This window comes from Cantharellus anzutake (assembly GCF_015039405.1).
Source record: "Cantharellus anzutake strain C23 chromosome Unknown EI90scaffold_45, whole genome shotgun sequence".
NCBI classification, from domain to species: Eukaryota; Fungi; Basidiomycota; class Agaricomycetes; order Cantharellales; family Hydnaceae; genus Cantharellus; species Cantharellus anzutake.
This window is the reverse complement of record NW_024066995.1, coordinates 476,077-493,660: the sequence shown is the minus strand read 5'-3', so window position 1 is coordinate 493,660 and position 17,584 is coordinate 476,077. Positions and strand designations below refer to the sequence as shown.

At 48.5% G+C, this 17,584-nt stretch overlaps 8 protein-coding genes across 8 annotated transcripts; 4 read left to right on the top strand and 4 right to left on the bottom strand.

Annotated features, from left to right (window-relative positions):
- Positions 1 to 121: 121 nt before the first annotated feature.
- On the bottom strand, positions 122 to 3,010 carry EI90DRAFT_3146502 (glutamate-cysteine ligase catalytic subunit; the record flags this gene model as incomplete). Its single annotated transcript, XM_039065421.1, has 13 exons — positions 122 to 179; positions 261 to 381; positions 430 to 994; positions 1,053 to 1,250; positions 1,304 to 1,416; positions 1,466 to 1,613; positions 1,676 to 1,792; positions 1,877 to 2,031; positions 2,080 to 2,219; positions 2,278 to 2,454; positions 2,508 to 2,627; positions 2,679 to 2,806; positions 2,861 to 3,010. The coding sequence occupies 13 exons, from the start codon at positions 3,008 to 3,010 to the stop codon at positions 122 to 124; spliced, it is 2,190 nt and encodes a 729-aa protein (XP_038913055.1).
- Positions 3,011 to 3,837: 827 nt separating this feature from the next.
- Positions 3,838 to 5,163, bottom strand: EI90DRAFT_3146501 (mitochondrial carrier; the record flags this gene model as incomplete). Its single annotated transcript, XM_039065420.1, has 7 exons — positions 3,838 to 3,910; positions 3,976 to 4,142; positions 4,198 to 4,454; positions 4,512 to 4,728; positions 4,947 to 4,948; positions 5,030 to 5,057; positions 5,107 to 5,163. The coding sequence occupies 7 exons, from the start codon at positions 5,161 to 5,163 to the stop codon at positions 3,838 to 3,840; spliced, it is 801 nt and encodes a 266-aa protein (XP_038913054.1).
- A 939-nt stretch (positions 5,164 to 6,102) lies between these two features.
- Positions 6,103 to 8,495, top strand: EI90DRAFT_1916074 (kinase-like domain-containing protein). The gene is made up of 11 exons (XM_039052334.1): positions 6,103 to 6,856; positions 6,921 to 7,052; positions 7,122 to 7,331; positions 7,381 to 7,429; positions 7,481 to 7,558; positions 7,614 to 7,663; positions 7,715 to 7,759; positions 7,809 to 7,898; positions 7,951 to 8,057; positions 8,119 to 8,227; positions 8,282 to 8,495. Exons 1-11 carry the CDS (start codon positions 6,320 to 6,322, stop codon positions 8,300 to 8,302), a joined length of 1,428 nt encoding a protein of 475 aa, XP_038913053.1. The 5' UTR covers positions 6,103 to 6,319; the 3' UTR covers positions 8,303 to 8,495.
- Positions 8,210 to 9,407, top strand: EI90DRAFT_1916776 (uncharacterized protein). Its single transcript, XM_039052335.1, has one exon. The coding sequence runs from the start codon at positions 8,302 to 8,304 to the stop codon at positions 9,199 to 9,201; it is 900 nt and encodes a 299-aa protein (XP_038913052.1). The 5' UTR covers positions 8,210 to 8,301; the 3' UTR covers positions 9,202 to 9,407.
- Positions 9,408 to 9,592: 185 nt separating this feature from the next.
- EI90DRAFT_3070044 (Homocysteine S-methyltransferase) lies at positions 9,593 to 11,731 on the bottom strand (the record flags this gene model as incomplete). The annotated part of the gene is made up of 5 exons (XM_039061208.1): positions 9,593 to 9,907; positions 9,976 to 11,060; positions 11,087 to 11,095; positions 11,148 to 11,323; positions 11,681 to 11,731. The coding sequence occupies 5 exons, from the start codon at positions 11,729 to 11,731 to the stop codon at positions 9,843 to 9,845; spliced, it is 1,386 nt and encodes a 461-aa protein (XP_038913051.1). The 3' UTR covers positions 9,593 to 9,842.
- Positions 11,732 to 12,509: 778 nt separating this feature from the next.
- On the top strand, positions 12,510 to 14,504 carry EI90DRAFT_2929946 (aspartic peptidase domain-containing protein; the record flags this gene model as incomplete). Its single annotated transcript, XM_039055007.1, has 9 exons — positions 12,510 to 12,798; positions 12,880 to 12,907; positions 12,970 to 13,122; positions 13,178 to 13,279; positions 13,336 to 13,653; positions 13,724 to 13,737; positions 13,794 to 13,886; positions 13,946 to 14,056; positions 14,128 to 14,504. 9 exons carry the CDS (start codon positions 12,510 to 12,512, stop codon positions 14,502 to 14,504), a joined length of 1,485 nt encoding a protein of 494 aa, XP_038913050.1.
- Positions 14,505 to 14,609: 105 nt separating this feature from the next.
- On the bottom strand, positions 14,610 to 15,044 carry EI90DRAFT_1917519 (uncharacterized protein). Its single transcript, XM_039052336.1, has one exon. It carries the CDS (start codon positions 14,980 to 14,982, stop codon positions 14,716 to 14,718), a length of 267 nt encoding a protein of 88 aa, XP_038913049.1. The 5' UTR covers positions 14,983 to 15,044; the 3' UTR covers positions 14,610 to 14,715.
- Positions 15,045 to 16,415: 1,371 nt separating this feature from the next.
- Positions 16,416 to 17,169, top strand: EI90DRAFT_3070034 (signal peptidase subunit-domain-containing protein). Its single transcript, XM_039061207.1, has 2 exons — positions 16,416 to 16,679; positions 16,787 to 17,169. Exons 1-2 carry the CDS (start codon positions 16,503 to 16,505, stop codon positions 17,003 to 17,005), a joined length of 396 nt encoding a protein of 131 aa, XP_038913048.1. The 5' UTR covers positions 16,416 to 16,502; the 3' UTR covers positions 17,006 to 17,169.
- The last annotated feature ends 415 nt before the right edge of the window (positions 17,170 to 17,584 follow it).

Genomic DNA, 17,584 nt, shown 5'->3' with positions numbered 1-17,584 from the left:
TTTTGGCCATGACACAGATGAAGTCAAGTTGGCTGAATTTCATACTTATTCATAGTTACTCGAGGAAACATAACAATACATAATACGTGGAAAAATGTCTCTACACGTTTGAAAGAAAAAATCAAAGACATCCATCATCGAGTTTGCTCCCAACATAGTCCTCGGGCAAAAACTCAGGGCTTTCCTAGTTCCACGCTCCCTGGTTCCATAGGTGATGCGATCAGCAGCTGCACGCAAGAATAAGGTAAAGATGTACCCACAATTCGTCCAAAGCGATCATCAAATCAAAGTTAATGACTTGTGACACCACCGAGTCGTATCTGTACGTAGGGTGTGATCGAATGAAATTCCTGATCCACGTTGCAGCATTGATCAGAGTCCCTAATTAAGTCGGTCAGCAAATTGGCTGCATGTTCATTCTTGCCTTACCATCAGCTCGCTTCCTTACAAGCTCGATATAGGCACGTATCCTTCGTTCTGATTCGGAATCGATACCAAGGGAATCGAGATACGCATTGACTAGCCCAACTAGCCAGGGAAGCCCTCCCCCTTCCGGGTAACTTTCAACAGAATGTCGCACGACCTCGTGCAAGATAAAACGCCTCACCTTCCCGTTGAAAATCTCGGAAATCGTCATTTTCTCATATTCATCTTCAACAGGTCCAAACTCTGTCGTGGCGGTCGACGGAGGCCTGGATTGCGCTGCAGAAAAAGGTGGGTTGCGCACATGATCAGACGAGCTGGTGACAGAAATCTCCGAGCCGCAGGTTGAATCGCGTCGTTCGCACTCTACCACCCCATCAACCTTGCGGTCGCCATTCGCTTGGCCAGAATCCCCATACACATGTTCAGCCACAATGTCTGGCTGAATTGGTGTGGTGTCAAGCGAGCCGAAGGGTGACCCCATGTCAGAAGGGAAGACGCTTTTCCTGAAATAGAACTTCTGATTGCTAATAGCCTCTCTCTTCTGCGCATGTTGCATGTTCTCGTCCACCTTAAGAAAAAGGTAAATGGGGAGTCTGGGGGGCATTGAGCGGGCAGGATGAACTTGCCTTGGACATTGGAATATAGAAATTCAGATCAAGACTTAAAATGGCACGGGATAGAAGAACGATGAAGATAGAAAATGCGGCATTTTCGAAATCTGTCACTTGCACCTCCATGCTTCTGAATTCAACTCGCCACCCTACAGAGGAGTTAGGTGGAGGTATCTTGAACCGTAACGTCTGCCAGTTAGTTGATTGTATGTTCTAATTCAATTCAGCGTAAATGGCTATCGAGCAGATGTACCAGGGCCACTCGCCTCGAAATGATCCGATGATTCGTTGTCATCGAGCTCAATGGCGTCGGAGAAAATGACAAGCGGGTCCCTGATAAATAAATGTGCAATGTGCCTGGACAACAAATCATCTATGCCTATCAAGGCGTAAATGAAAGCAGAACCCAAAAAGGATATTGGACGGACCGTGATTAAGGAGTCTTTCATATATTTCATCATCGTAAGGCACCACATTATCATTGTACTCTACTCTGTTATTATAATCGAGCGAAAGGTAGGCATCGACGCTATCATAGCGGGATTTTGGGATAACGAATTTGTCGTTCTTAAGTGGCTAATGTCATAGGGTTTTCAGTTTGAGTGACACACTGACATCAATGGAATTTGCAGCTTCACCTTTAAGCCACGCTCTTCTTCGGTCCGGTCATCAACGCTTCCGGCAATCACGTTCCATCGACAATCCACATCTGACAAGTAACCGCGATAAGCGGGAGACGCAGCTGTGAGCGCCAACTTTTCAGACGGGGTACAAAGTCATCGTCATCATTGCATCATGGATTCGTCAGTACCGAGCAACAAAAAAATAACATAACTAACCATAATCGGCGCAATGGGTACAAGTGCATCGTATACCCGTCGTGCCTCGTCGACGTTACAAGCCTGGAGGGTCACTTGGAGGCAACAACAACCCATCCCAAAACCCATAGCGTCCAGATAAATATGGTTTGGCTTCGCGGCGCCATTCTTAGCCTCTACGAACACATGAGTGCCCAATTGAGAGATAAAGTAATGGCCGTTACCAGGGTCTTCAGGGAAGATGTCCCTATCAAACGGAATGGTTGGATCGATGAATGGTTGGGGTGTGTCCGTGTCCACGAAAATGGGGAGATTAATGGCGACCTTAGAGCCTCGTCGTCGGCGAATATTGGCTGTTAATGTGCTGATCGGCAAGAAGGAATTCAAGCATCCCGTGATTGAAATGAATGTGCAACACTCACGGGAAGCGAACGTGGGGATTGGTGATTTCATCAGGCAAGAAAAGACTGTGGCTGGCTTGTGCATCAGCGGGATCGTAGCGGGGATCTGTGAAAACGCCTGGAGCACCAAGACGCGGAAACGAGGTAACGGTGATAGGCACTTCGTGGGGCAATAGTTCATTTCGAATAAGCTTTCGTCTTGGAAAGAGATATTAAAAAATAGAATGGCGAATCACTGACACGAAATTTACCGATATCGCATGTTCTTTTCGACAAGAAGCAAGTCTTGGATTGACCCGCTGTATGGAGACCCAGGGGTGGTCTCAATCATGTATCGACCATATTCAGGGTGGAAAGTAGGAATGGTGGAGCTGCACAACATACGTCAGCCTACCTATGTGCATCAAAACCAACCGACATACGGATCGGCAGGTGAGTTGGTACAAAGGTCAAGGTAGACCTTCTGTAGCATAGACAGAATTTCCGACTGACGCAGTGAAAGAGTTGCGTTCTTCGCGATTGGATCGAAAGAAACAACCATATACTCGATCTAGTGCGGAAAGTTTTCAAGAAGCCCTCCATCAATGACTGCTTTATCGCGCACCTCATCTCCCCATGAAAAACTATCGCCCGTACGATCCCTGAATCGATGCCATAAATTGACGAATTGGCTGAGCCCATGTTCACGTATGTATTCGATATAAGCCTTGGCATCTCCCCAGGCGAGAGGTTTTCCCATGAACAGGAGACCCATCGCTCAGACCGCTACCGATGGTACTGTACGGGAGCTACCCCTCACCAGTGATGAATGTGAGTGCTTATAAAGATCCGAAGACTCGGAAGAGTTGCTGAATAATGACTGAGAACAATCACTGAATAGCGTGAGAACAATAAAATTCCCGTCATCACCCGGTTGAAATGCATGGTGGCGATTGTCAAAGCGACCAGAAACCCTACAACAATATCTAAGAGCGGTCTCATGGATCGGTACTTCCATCTCCAAAGGACAGGCGTCCATCTTGTCGTAATTTAGGGACTACTCGTGTCGGTCCACCACGCAAGATGTCTTGCCGCTAGTGACCGGGTTTATCACATTCCTTTATCCTATTCGTTAGGGGGTGTCCAGACATGCGGCGTCCAAATGGCAACAGCGGCGCGCCCAGTGAGCTGCCCGATTAATCCCCTTCATCGAACCTCAAACTGGATATTATGGATGCAAGCCACCTAGATCTGGAGATGGAGCGGTCTTATGGATACCAGCGACTGAAGAAGAGATGAATGGATGGGACCCCCGCGGATGGCTGTCGGAGGACTGGCAAGGTGGGAGATTACATAGCATATGGACCTGCTCCGATATAATCCTTTGCAGGCACGGATACAGAGTTTAAAAGGTTATCATCATCGTCATCATTATCATTATCACTGCTTCCAACAATGGCCCGGAGGGGATGGCATCAACTATATTGGTACCACCGGGGAAAGCCCAGCTTGCTCTATGGATCAAGTAAACAATAGTAAATCTATATGAACCGAAGCACTAGAACACCAAGTCACTGCCGAGATTCTGTGATCGCACATATTTCAGAAAGCCGAATTCAAAGCTCGGCTGGTAAGCTCGAATCCTAAGAACGTGAAGCCATTAGCAAGAGGCGACCTGTCATCGATGAGGCAGATGAGAAGTTCGATCAAGTCAAAGAGCCAAAGTGGGGGATAATTCACCGAACTAGAGTAGGACCGAGACCCCGAGCAAATGCCGCAGCTCCCTCTGTCCGCAATATGGTCCGGAGGCAATCCAACATGGAGGAATATTTTCTTGAGGGGCCTGAAAATCCATCCGTCTGGATGCGAGTTTTTATCACGTCTATCGGGTATATGGTTGCCCAGAGCTAAACGCAAATCCGGGCTAAGAGGGTTGAAAGGGGTTGTGTATTTCGAACTTACAGCATAGCCAGCAGTAGCACCATATGCTATAGCCAAATGAGAAGGAAGCGCTTCCCGGGGTACTTGGTGAACGCGCATGTACCGTTGGACAAGCATTTCATATGTGCAAAAGTACGCGCCGTAACCGAGTGCTTCACGGGCGAAGGTCGGCACTTGACCCTTGTACAGCCCTGAAATGCCATGGCTCTGCGAAATTTTCTTAATCGCATCCCAAGGCCCATTATACAGGCGGTTTTTATCTGGCTGCGCTTGTAGTCCTTACGAGAGGTGCTGTCAAACATGGAGTAGGATACATTGAAGCTGCGAGGACTTACGAATACGAATGTGCTCGACTGGTCCAGACACGAATCCGTTTGCGACTCCGGCAAATGCACCTGCAGCAGCCAATTGAAGTGGCGTCAGAGCCTTCCCGTCGGGTCCGCCTCGTCCTGTTGCCAGATTGCTCTTTGCGAAATACCGTTTAGAGGACTCCAGTGCAGCGAACTGTATCGACACGCATACGCCAATGCCTAGTAACGGAGTGAGCGTTCCCTGTTGGAATATGGAAATTAGCGCAAGGAGTTAAGTAGTTCCGAAATTTTGCGCACTTTGTAGAATGCAAGCGGCCCCTCGTTGACTAAGATCCCTTTGCGCAGCCCAGCATGCCAGAGTACGTTCCCTTGGGGGCAGTTTGCATGCGCTGGTTGGAACGAGTAAGTGTCATTCATCGAAATCAGGAAAGCTGGAGTTTTGAACGAATGATTACCCACCACTTTGACTGATTCAGGAGCGCGTTAAGATAAAAAAAAGAGTCAAAGGTCCGCTCCATGGATTTATAGCCTCAGACGCCTACCGATATCGAACGGTTGACCAACGAGGACCTGCATCACTATTTTGGTGAAAAGCTTTAAGTGACGAGGGTGAAATCACCTGCAAAATTCCGCCTGCCGTTCCTGCGGTAAGGTCCTTTGCTGTGTGCGAAACCATTCCGAGCAAAGCGCGTTCAGAGGCAAGGCGAGCTAGCCGCGGATTATTGAACCACGATGGAAAATTTGAATTTAATCGCGTCCCGGCGAACGCCACATTGTGGGAAATGAGGTTACCCAATCAGATACTGCCAGGACCATGCTATGCCGTGATTTCCGATGATAGTGCTGCATTTCATCAGTTATCGGGGACACCATACTATTACACGCCTAATCCTTTTAATTGCGGGGTGCGCCGATCACATCGGAGCTGCGTTTGGACAGGCTGGGGGTAATAATGTAATGCCACTCATGCACACTCACGACGTAGCAAAAATAGGTAAAAACGGTACATTGATAAATGGGCATAGCATTGCATGATGCTGGGGAAGTTGACTTATTGTTGGTTCCTCATCGTTTCTGGACAGGTACAAAGAATTAACAACTTTGAGTCAGCTCGCTGCAACATTGTTGCATGTCCACGATGCATAATGTTGGATATGGGTCAATTTGTAGCTACTGCGAAGTTGCGACCATCGCTTGTGCGGGAGTATAACTGCAGAAAGGACGCTTGGGCTGGACCTTACCTCCCGGAAAGTGTACCAACCGCCCCCGTCCACGGGGGTACAGTCAACTCAGCACGGGCAGAGGAAATGGCGAATGGTGAAGGGGATTTAGGACATTTGCGCCGGCCATCGAGGACTAATGTGATCTTGCAAGGTCAGCGTCAAGGGCAGACCTGAGAAGCAGTATGCACTATTACTCAATAACACGCCAGCCATAATGGGGGCAGTGTTTTGCAGTACACCACCTGGGATGCTGTGGATAGTTCGTGAGTGGTCTGGGTACGGGGTTACAGAGCCCCAATTCAAGCGCTATTCGCCAGCATGGATAGCCAATAGAAAGTGCGCGATTCGTCCCAGGCGACTCCGCGCATCAGCGTCAAATCGAAGTCAAAGTCCGTCTCTTGTCGAAGAGACAAGATTGAGCGGCAGAAACGCGTTCTAGAGTGAAATTTTGGACGCAAATCACACCAAGTCGTGGTGCACACAGTCGTCCACTAAACTTGTCGAAAATAGCATAGGAGAGTGTGAAGGGTTGTTCATATCGCGCCCAGTCGATTCAGCCACGAAACGGTCGCCAATTTTGAGTTGAAGTGGCCAGTATGTGCGGCCTGAATGAAATGCGATGCTCTAAGTGCTTTTGGCGTTGAGTCGAAACGGGAATACCCATTTCACTTTCCGCCACCTTCGCCTCCCCTGCCACTCCTCACCACTCCTCACCACTCTCTTGCTCATATCTCCAACGCTTGCCGCGTACTACACGCTCCCGTCGGCATGATGTTCGCTCTCCCATCGTCTTTGCCCAGCTTAGGCTCGGATGACAATTTCGATTCTGACGCCCCTGCCGTCCCAACTTACGACCAGGATCTTAACGATCCGCCACAAGAGATGACCCAGAGCCAGACGCAGCCTGTGGATTATGCGCCTCCCGTTACTGAGCGTTTCGAGCATCTCTGGGGACGCCTCGTTCCAGCGTCTCCCAAAGTGAAAAGGATTGACTTCAATCGATCCAAAGACAGATACAGCATTGGCCGTGCCCAAAATGCTGACTACCAACTGTCGGGCTCAAATAGAATTAGTGGCATACATGTTTGGTTCCATTATGCCGACAACACCGTATTTATGACTGACCGCTCAATGAACGGAACCTTCGTGGGTGGTTCCCCGCTCATACATAGAGCGGTATACTAACCGTTAGGATCCATGTGCGGTCCAGGTCAATGGGAGGCGTGTTGCGAAAGGCGTAAGCCTCATGATTCATGATCGAGACGAAATTTCGATGGGTCCGCCCGCCGACCAAGATATCTTCGACTATAGATTTATTTTCAAATGTGGCAATGATCCAGATGTACGTCCCCCTTCTCTTGTTTTTTTATGGTTTTTTTTGTTTTCCCTAACGCATGTATGCACCTGGCAGCCGTTGGTTGGGGGTGGAGTTCACGACAAGTATCAGGTCGGAGAGAAGATAGGCAGTGGCGCGTTCGCTACAGTTTGCAAAGCCGTCAAGTTATCCACGTCAGAGCTGGTGGCAGTAAAGATCATCTTGAAGTCGAGATTTACCAAGGATCGGGAACGGAACTTGTTGATGTTTGAGCGGGAGAAGAAAATCGTTTCTCGTTTGGAACACGTAAGTCATGACGTGCGGCGTTGGACCCTGTTTGACACTCTTTCTATAGCCTGGGATTGTGAATTATCTTGATTATTTTGAGGATGAAATGTCAATATGTAAGCATTTGCAACGACTTGTGTGTCCACGTTTGCTCACATTTTGTATAGTTCTAGTCATGGAGTTAGTGTTAGGAGGAGATTTAATGGATTATATCAACGATCGTAACCAAGCCCACACTCCTATTGGTAAGTGCTGATCAGTGAGAAAGTCCATCTATTTCATATTTTCCCATCTGATCAGAGGAAAATGAAGTCCAGCGGCTGACTCGAGAGATGTGTGGGGCGTTAGCTGCAAGTGTCTACGTTGAAGTTTAGTGATTGCTTCTAACGGCGTATGTACAGTATCTTCATCAACAAGGCGTGGTTCACAGAGATCTCAAACCTGAGGCAAGTGCACTAATCATGGATGCGGCGACAATTGTTAACGTCCCTGTAGAACGTCTTGCTAACAAAAGATGATCCACCCAAGGCGAAGATTGCTGATTTTGGGCTTTCCAAAGCCATCGATAGTCAGACCTTCCTCAAGGTGGGCTGCCCGAAGTTCATCCTTTATTCCGCTCATGCCTTTTGGCCTGTAGACTATGTGTGGGACTCCAGCGTACCTCGCTCCGGAAGTTGTGTTGAACCAAGGTGGGTATACCGCCCTCGTGGATAGTTGGAGCTTGGGTGTTATCGTTTTTGCTACGTGTGTTTCTCGTCATGAACTTCCGCGTGCATCCTTGTTCATTCAGCGGGAACCTGTTTAGATTAAGCGCTACGATGCCGTTTGCGAGTCACGAAGACCAGGATTTGATAACCAGCCTAAGAACGAGAGAGGTGTTTTGGGAATACTCCCTGACCATGTGTCGCCTCTTGGTGCGCATTTACGCCATTCTACCGTCGAATACTAATGCTTGCATCTTTTCTCAGGCAAGCACTGGATCAGCTTGATGATTAACAGAGACACGAATGTCCGGATGAACATGATACTGGCGTTGCAGCATGAGTGGCTCCGGAATGAGGAGTATGAACTAGAGCAGTCGTACTCTCAAGAACCATACTCCCAAACGTACCCTGATGAAGCCGCTGATATAAGGAATCCATTGAGCGCATCGTCGTCATCCGCGTGCATTTCTGTGGACACCAGAGATGTCACACCTGAAACGCCATTGCAACATCCAATCGGCCTGGATGATTGCTCGCAGGACCTTGGGAATTTACGCCTTAGCTCTGAGGATATGAAGAGCCAGTGGTCCTTGGATACGGAGTCCGTGAACATTTGCCACGGGGCCGCTGATTACTTCCCTAGCATCCCCCGCATGACTCCTCGTATTCCTTATCCTCCACATCCCTCAAAAGAATCCGACAATAACCTAACTGGCATGAATCCTCTTCGTTCCGCGTGGATGCCACGTCCGAGCGGTGGCCCCTTAGCTCCTGTCAGCGAAGATTCTGACATCCTCACCCCTGGTGGCAAGCGAAAGCTTCGCTCTTCCCCTCCTCGTGCTCCATCCCCGGTATCAGAAAAATCGTCATCTCCTCTATCTTCCCCTCCACCTTTGTCAGAAGGGACAGTCAGGCCCGAAGCTGGAAAGAAGCCTGCCTCGCGCCAATCACCCCCTGAGAGACGCACGTCGATACGCATAAAGGCGAGAAAAAGCAAAGCAGTGGCCAGTGCTGCAGCAGAACAAACCCCACCCCCCGTTCCCATTTCTAAAGTCAAACGGCGACGCTTGACTTCCACAGGTAACGCTGCTCGGTACAGCTCTCCATCCACTCGTGCTCGTCAGCGCTCATCTTCCGCGGAAACAACAAAGTCCAATCCAATGAGGAGGGCCCGCCGCTCCTAGACTCTCGAACAGCGGTGGAGGTAGCAACTTCTGGTCGAATTCAGGAGTCAATTCTAACGGCCATCGCTGTCGATCTGTGTTCCAACGCTCCCGCCATAGTATTGCTTGCAAGACCATCCCGCCCTCCCCCAAAAAAATTTGCGTATTCGTCGCTTTCAAGGATCAGGTCATCTACATAATTCTCTTTTGCTTTCTTTTTTTTCTTGGAAATTTATTTTCATGATTTCTGTTGGCAGTTAACTTGCAAATTCTTGCATAATCCCTCTCATTGTATATTCATCTCTCTCAAGGGAATGGAAACCTCCACCCCACAACACTGACTTTCATTCATACTGCTGATTACCCACTTGCGCACGTCATCTCAAAATGCGTTTTTGATTGTCGTTCTAGGGGTTTTCTTGCGGTTCCACTTGCTAATGTACCATATGTGACACAACTGCATGAAACGGCACCGGACCCGCAGCTTTGTCTTGACTCTTAGCAATAATTTGCGATACCGTGTGCAAACTGTATATACCTCTGTCAAAAAAGCGTGCATGCGTTTCACTGGAATAGTGCAGAACAAACACCCAAACTATCGCAAGCTTTGTAAGCCAAATGGAAGACATTAATATAGGATGTTTTTTCAGTTAATCAACGTTTCAAGATGGCGGCAAAAGCAGGTTGCGAAGTTTTTCGATATCGTCCGGTTTCGTCTGGCAGCAGCCTAGTTGTCAAGCAACATCATCAGTCGACGCCGACAGACCACGCGGAGTGATGCAAGTGATAACGTACCTCCTATGATGAAACCACCGAAGGGACTTTCCGAATTTGGGAGGGAGACGTAAGGCTCTATGATCCTAACGACTTCTTCCGCCCAACTGAGCCTTAATTGGTGTATTTCACCGATGGGTACTACCGTTGAAGGCCCCGTTTCGACTTTGTGCCACGTTTTGTTTTCGGCATTGTACCAGCAACCGCTATTTGGATAGAGGACGAGCCATGGGCGAGAATTACTTGGTCGAGTTTGATGTGCCAGCTTCTCGTGCAGTTTTGAGAGAGCAGACGAAAGCTGAGCTAAGATGCTTGGTATGTAACATGGTGCGGTACAGTTGATCCCAATGGCGAATGGGATGGGCAGCGGTGTTGAAGAAACCTCTGGTTTCGTTTCAGCAGAAGCAGAAGCATTATCATCGGTAAAGAGTGCGTGTACAATCTCTTCGACACCTAGCTTTGGGCCGCCGACGTAAGATTCTTCTGGCAGTTCACCATTTGGGAAGGTGAAACTTATCCACCATGGTTTCAACTCGATCTTGGTGGAATCATCAGCACTCGTGGGGGAAGCGTAGAGCTTGTGGAGAGCCCGACGAATGGCCACAGCCTCGCGAACAAGGGGGACTGTTTCAAAGGCAAGATAATCAATTTCATTCCAGATGTGCGCGTGCAAGGCGTATACGGAGCAACGCTTATAATGCCACTCCGCGAGCGCCTCGACAGACGCCTCATTGGCATGATGTTCAGAAGAATGAGAAGCATTACTGCTGCCCTCCCTGGAAACGGGCGTTGTGAAGAAAGCGTTTGTTGAAAGATAGGAGTCAATGTCATCATTACTGCTATCCAGTTGCTGGCTTCCAGAAACTCGTTTCGAAGCTGACTCTTCGTGAGATCCAATAGGTGCAGGCCCAAATACAGGTGGGGGATACAACCCCGTATATTCGGCCGCCAAGGGAAGGGTCGCACCATAAGGTCCAAGAGATAAGGCAATGTGGGGTCGTTGTCGGTTACGGAAACCACTTTGACCTTGTACGTACGTATTTCGAGCCGAAGCAGCTAGCTGAACACCAGTTCTCAAGAATTGCGGTATTTCAAATTGGGGAGTCCTGTGTTCGAAGCGGTCTCGAAGGACGCTTGATATCTAGTGCATTACATAACGTTTTGGGTGCACAAGCGTATCCGTCACGGCTTACGTGTTTGAGAGAAGGATATCAGCTCCCGCGTTCAGGAAGGCAAGATGACTGTCAACAATGGCTTGCGGGCTGGTCAAATTGGCTGAAGAGGCCCAAAGTGATCCTTTGAATGCCACTCCTGAAGATCGCAGTACTGTACCCATCCCTCCATCGAGTATACGGATTGGGACGCGGCCCTGAAATCACTATCCATCGCTGGGTTTCTGCGAATACGATAAAAGTCAATTTTGAACAAAGAGCATTCTGACTACACGAAGGGGCTAGCTCGATCTCGTGAGAACCCAATCTTACAAAGAGGATTACCAGACAAACAGAAAAACGAGCGGGGGCACGATGGGCGCAAGTTATTGATCATCCACTGGGCAGGTCCCCGCCGCCCGAGTCCACTTATTTCTTCGAGATAGCGCCCGGGGTCTGCCGCATCGTAAGCGCGCTGCTCAAACAAATATAGTCTCTGTAAACTTCGCGCGGGCGGCGTGTCCCAATAGAGGCTGGGAACCTGCCTAGCGGGCGGCGGCGCCCGCATAACTTACTTTTACAACACCTTCAAGATCGAAGGCAGATCGGCGGATTGGCATGATCATTGTGTGGAGATTATGTAATGACGAGAAGAACATCAATGTTGCTAGTGCTGCGGTACAAAGGCATGCTTACACTTGGTCTTCCATTCACCGTAAAGAACACACTTTGGTGCATACTGAGCGTACAACGATCAACCTTTCCTGTCATCAACACGATTGCTCCGATGATAAGCATGAGTAACTACGAAATCCCTCAGGAACTGATCATGGTCGGGAAGCGCAAGCTCATCAAACTTTGCGTGCGTCTACACCAAGACAGAATAGCTCGTGGCGAGCAGTTGGATGTCCTGCCTTGGCATCCATGCCAAGGCAATATATTCGGCTAATTCCGCTATGTCCCTTCGCAATAATCACCAGATAAGAGTCGCAAAACTCAAAATGGACTTGGTTTCATGGTAAAGGCAAAAGGATGAACGAATCTTCAAATTCTTGAGTAAATGAAACATGATATGTAACAACAATACTCGGCCAACTCCGGGCTCAATCAAGACTCCACGTGACTTTAGAGGATGCTCAACGCGGCGAATGGGGTTGCCCAGACGTGAGGGTCACGCAATGTGGAACTTGGATGCTACGGGCTAAGAGCCGGGAAGTCGATGGCTGTGTCCTGAGTGACGTTGATAGATGCAAGCGGCAAAAAGCGGCTGTGCCAAGCTAAGGCACCACTCAATTAAAAACAAGATGCCATCCGACACTACCCTTCGGCTCAAGCGCGCAACAGCAGTTGTACTTACCTGACAATCCTTCTATCTCTTTTTCACCTCCTTCGATCCTCTCCCCAATGTTTGCATTTTCTTTATGCTCCTTGCTTTGGTGCACTAGCCTCCTGGTTGCGGCGACTCCAAAGCACGATCTCGGAAAGAGAACTTCGATAGCACTCAAAACCCGAGACTGGAATAGTCTATCCGATGAAGAGAAGAAGGGCTGGTTTTTACGGCAGAAAATCAATGCTGAAAACAAGTACAACACCACGCCTAGAAAGGGCAAGCGTGCTAAGACTGGAACTATCCAGCTTGTCGACCTGAGCATTGATGCCGCCTACGTGGGTGCCATACAAGTCGGGACTCCGAGTGAGCGAACCGGATCTTGATGAAATCCCGCTGTCAGTTTCGTTTACTAACGAGGCCTATCCCTGTGCTTTGTCCAACTAGGCCAAGCTTTCAACGTTCTCCTTGACACGTATGTATCTCGAACGAAACACCGCGGCCAAACCTTCCCTGATGGTCACTCTTTGTTGCTAGTGGTTCTACCGACCTATGGCTTGCATCGCAAAATTGCAGCATTGGATGCAGTACCGTCACGAATCGTTACGACCCAACCAAGTCATCATCATATAAAGATACTTCTTCCCCCCTCCACATCAGGTATGGATCTGGTGCAGTAAGCGGAACTATGTTGGTGGTTCAGAAATCATCCTTGCTCTCTAAGCACTCAATACACGTTTGCCAGTGGTACAGAAACTGTTAGCTTTGGGGGTTTTACTGTGACACAACAACCCTTCGGCGTCATTGACCAAATCACTTCAGGCATCATTAATGAAGGTGGTGACTTGTACGTTCGTTTCGAACCCCAACGTCTCCCAATCTCATATTGTGGATCTTTTGCAGTACAGGTCTTATGGGTCTCGCCTGGCCTCGACTAGCTCAGACTCGTGCCGATCCTGCCTGGCTCGCCTCGGTGAAAGCGAAAGATTGGACCCAGCCTCTATTCGCCTTTTTCCTTAAGCGTTATTCAGACCAGCCAACCCCACTGAAGAATGAGCCAAACGGTGGATCTATGGATATCGGTTTTACGGATAGCTCCAAGTATACGGGTAACATCAGCTACATTCCTCTGACCTCTGAGTCATACTGGGCCATTTCGATCGGCGGGGTGACTGTCAATGGACAGAAAAGTCTTATTACTGGTACTGCTGCTATCGACACGTGCGTAGCGAATCTTTACATTCATTAATTGACCCACTCTGCCACTCTGCCACTCACACACTGAACCTAGCGGAACTTCACTAAGTATGTGATGCTTATCTATCATGGCGTTCTCAGGCGGGTTAGTTAATGCGTCTCAGTCGGCGGTCCTAGCGATCAAGTGTCCGAATTCTATTCCCACATCCCCTCTGCCCAAGCTCTTACTGGCGAGAACCAAGGCTTCTGGGTCTACCGTGTGTTTGGTTTTTGTGCGAAAGAACTCATGCAACCATCGTTGACTTCATATCTGTAGCTTGCACGACCAAGGTAGAGGTCTCTTTCAGCTTTGGGGGTGTAGAGTACAAGATCGATCCCCGTGATTTTTCGCGGACATTGGAGAGTACTGGTGAACAATGTTTGGGCTGTATGTCGAGCATCCCCTTGTTAGCTTGCCTCGCAACTGCACACTGATTTCTGGACTTACCCGTCAAATAGCTATTTTCGAACTTGGCCTTGGAGCTAACCCCATCATCAACTGGGTCGTTGGTGATTCTTTCATGAAGAATGTTTACTCCGTCTTCCGTCAGGACCCACCCGCCGTTGGTTTTGCCGTTGCTAATCAGAACAATAATGGTGGAAACCCTACCACTGGCCAGCCCATTACCACCGGTTCCGCTACCGGTTCCACTACCGGTTCCACTACCGGCACCCGGACTCCTGCCGGTACCCAGACCCGGACACGATCGACGGCTCTTTCCACAACTCTGCGTAGTGGTGGTGGCAGTGTATCCAGGTATTCCATCAATGATGGGTTAGTTAGCATTGTCGGCGCTATGATGGCCGTCATTATTGGCGTGATGATCGCGCTCTGAAGGGTCATCTAATTCTAATTCCCCTTTCCACTCTCGACCTGGACTCTTCTCACATTCGTGATCTGCGATATCTGAACTTTATGTATTTAATTCTTCTCTCATTTCCTTTTGCGTGGCACTTCAAGTGGGGGAAAGACTTTCAACTCTCAGGCTGTTGGTAATCATTTCAGTACACATCATCAAGGGTATGTACCTGGGCTTCATCCATGTTCTACCCAGACTGTAGCTTTATGTTAGCCGTAATGATAGTGCTTACGGATTGGTCACAACCAGGTCTCTGGGTCTCTTCAGCTAGCACGTCGTTCGCATCGCACATATTCGGGCCGTAATGACTTGACCACGAACCCTTACTTAATATTTCTGGATCTGTCTCAGATCTGGACGACATCCAAATGTCACTGCAATATGCCCTATATGACAGAGTGGGAACGAAAGGAAAAAAGAAGAGAACGCAAATAAGGATGTGCTTGATATACATGTGGAGGTCACAGGCTTATACGTTTATGTAATGCTCGTGCATCCTTCCTCAGGAACAGCAGACAAATGTGTCGCAACCGTTCAGCGGCCATTCATATAAGTAACTGTAATTCCATTAGGGAAGGTGCAAATCAGGCAGCCATATTTGGAGACCGAACGACGGGCGGGTAAGCGCTTTCGGCATGTCCGTGGCGGTCATACGTACGTCGCGCACGCTGCAAATTGCAATAATGATACTGCGCACTCCTCCCCACAACCCCGTATCTGGTGGCTACGTAATTTGTCAAGCACAAGAAAACGCTGCGTCTCGTGGTTGCATAAGTAATATCATGCGCCCACGAGTGATGGAAGTCTTGAGCTATCTAGGAAAGCATCGAAGCGAACAAGTACATATATATACATATTTGCATGAAATCCTCGCTTGATGCCAGGTGATGGATCACACATCCAAATTGCTTCCCATATATAGGATCAAGTGGGTGCTCATGAGGGGACATGCGGCTTTTGCGCATAAAGGTGATGGATCTGACTTGTTCAGCTCGATACAGGTGATTTGCTTTTTCCATCACCTACTTACATAAAGAAAGAATGAGCGATAATAATGCAATGGCATAGTGGCAAATGGCGGCTCGAAGTTCGAGAAGTATGGATCTGTGAAGTATTGCTTCCCAACATTTTACTTTAGACTTTCTAGGTTCGCTGGGGCGGTGACTTTTTGGAACTTTTGCAAGAGATGTGTGTGTGACGTGCACGTGTATGTGTCAAATGGGGTTCTCTGTGCATGTGTAGCCGCTCGGCCGCTTCAGCAAGAGATCAAACAAGTCAAGAAGCAAGTGGGGACCGGGGGATCGGAGCCGTCTGGATGAGGCAGGTCTGATTTCGCTTCAGCTTTTTGTGCTCTCTTGTATATCAACTGCTCATTGAAACATCCTGGATCTGTTTGATTGAATAACTAGAACTAGGGATATTGCAATTGCGATGCCAACACCTTCATCGTCAAGTTTTGTTTGGCCTTGTTGTCATCGACGATTGCTTTGACACTCGCCACGTTGGGATTTAGTGAAGGATGTACAGCTTGTACCAACGAGCCAATGCACTCTCAGGTCTCCTTTCCAGCTGTCTCCTAGGATTGCTTGGAGCCATTGCGTTATCGTCATTCTTGTTTTCTGCTAACGTTGATGGCAGAATCGACATCAAACCAATAAGCGTGTATGTAACTCATCTCGAGCAAGCACTTTTTTGCAAGGACTCCATCTGATCAACGTCTTGAATCTGTGACCCGAATGTTTTCCCCTCTAATGATACCATGTTGTACACTGCCTTAGACGTTTTGGACCACCTGGAAGGCATCCAGCGCAGGAATCGGCCTTTGTACGGTTCGATGCTCAATCAGGTGCGACTTACGTTGGCTTGTCTTGTCGCAGAGAGAAGTTTCAAATTAACGAGTGACTCTTCTGCTCCAAACAACGCCTCTTGTTCTCGCGCTTGTTGCTTGTTGGGATGACATGACAATTTTTCCCCATGCCTTTGTTTGGTGGCACCGTTTCCCTCCACTCCTGGCGATTGTTATACGACACCTCAAACGACCATTGCATTTCGGGGCGGGCATGGGTCAATATAGATCTCACCTCACTCTTCCATTGGAATACGAAGCAGCTTTTCGTGTATCTGACTGCGGAATATACCAACTCAAAAGGAGTGAGTTCCTCCTTTCGTAACGTCTCATCACGCGCCGCTTCCTACCACTTTACGCAACCCTTCGTCGTTGTGGATTTACGTGACTCACGTGACTATTTAACTTGCAGGTAAAAAATGATGTCGTGCTCTGGGATCGGATTGTGCGGCGAAAGGGAGACGCCCGGATTAACATCGAAGGAGCCAAGAATAAATACGTGTTTCGAGACTTCAGCAAATCATTCCGGTGCGTTCGTCGGTCTGTTTATCTGTTTTGTTTATCCGCCATGCCATCACCGCTTGCAGGAAAGCGAGTGAATGCTCGGCTGCAGGCTATTTCACCTTTCTGAATACCACTCTATGTTTCAAGACTGGATACGTTTTTGTTCTCGGCTGACATTCTTGAATACACGGTAGGAATGCAACCAAAGCCGAGTTCTCCCTCAGGTACAGCGTGATGCCATATGTTGGAGTGCTCTATCAAGGAGACGCGGCCCGTACGCGAACTCTAGTCAACTTCCCCGGTACGAGTCGCTAACAGTAATCGGCTGGTGATGGTGTAAATGGTAATGGTTGGAGACCATTTTTGGGAAACATGGCAGCCTTGTTCTTGCGCTTGTTCACTTATTGCCTTTCATGAGAATCTTGCAATTCATCCTGATCGTGCTCCCTCCGGATCCGCAAGCAATATTCTGTTGACGACGTTCTATAATATGATAATGTACTTAATACCTTACCACTTCTGGGCAGTCACTGGTGAATTTATGCAATGTATTGGAATTGTCAATATATCTTGGAACTAATCCAGAACGGATGGCTTCTTTTCTGGCAGGCAGGAAGCAGGGAGATCAAAAGAGTGCTATGTCAGAGGAGTGCTGTTTGTGGGCGAGGTGGTACGGAGTGCCCGAAATTCTGACAAGAGCTAGCTT

Coding starts and splice junctions, on each gene's coding strand:
- EI90DRAFT_3070034 (XM_039061207.1), top strand. CDS start 16,503: ATGCCTTTGTTTGGTGGCACCGTTTCCCTCCACTCCTGGCGATTGTTA. Junction 16,680..16,786: donor AATATACCAACTCAAAAGGA/GTGAGTTCCTCC, acceptor TTTAACTTGCAG/GTAAAAAATGATGTCGTGCT.
- EI90DRAFT_1916776 (XM_039052335.1), top strand. CDS start 8,302: ATGATTAACAGAGACACGAATGTCCGGATGAACATGATACTGGCGTTG.
- EI90DRAFT_1916074 (XM_039052334.1), top strand. CDS start 6,320: ATGAAATGCGATGCTCTAAGTGCTTTTGGCGTTGAGTCGAAACGGGAA. Junction 7,053..7,121: donor AATGTGGCAATGATCCAGAT/GTACGTCCCCCT, acceptor TGCACCTGGCAG/CCGTTGGTTGGGGGTGGAGT. Junction 7,332..7,380: donor TCGTTTCTCGTTTGGAACAC/GTAAGTCATGAC, acceptor CTCTTTCTATAG/CCTGGGATTGTGAATTATCT.
- EI90DRAFT_1917519 (XM_039052336.1), bottom strand. CDS start 14,982: ATGTATATCAAGCACATCCTTATTTGCGTTCTCTTCTTTTTTCCTTTC.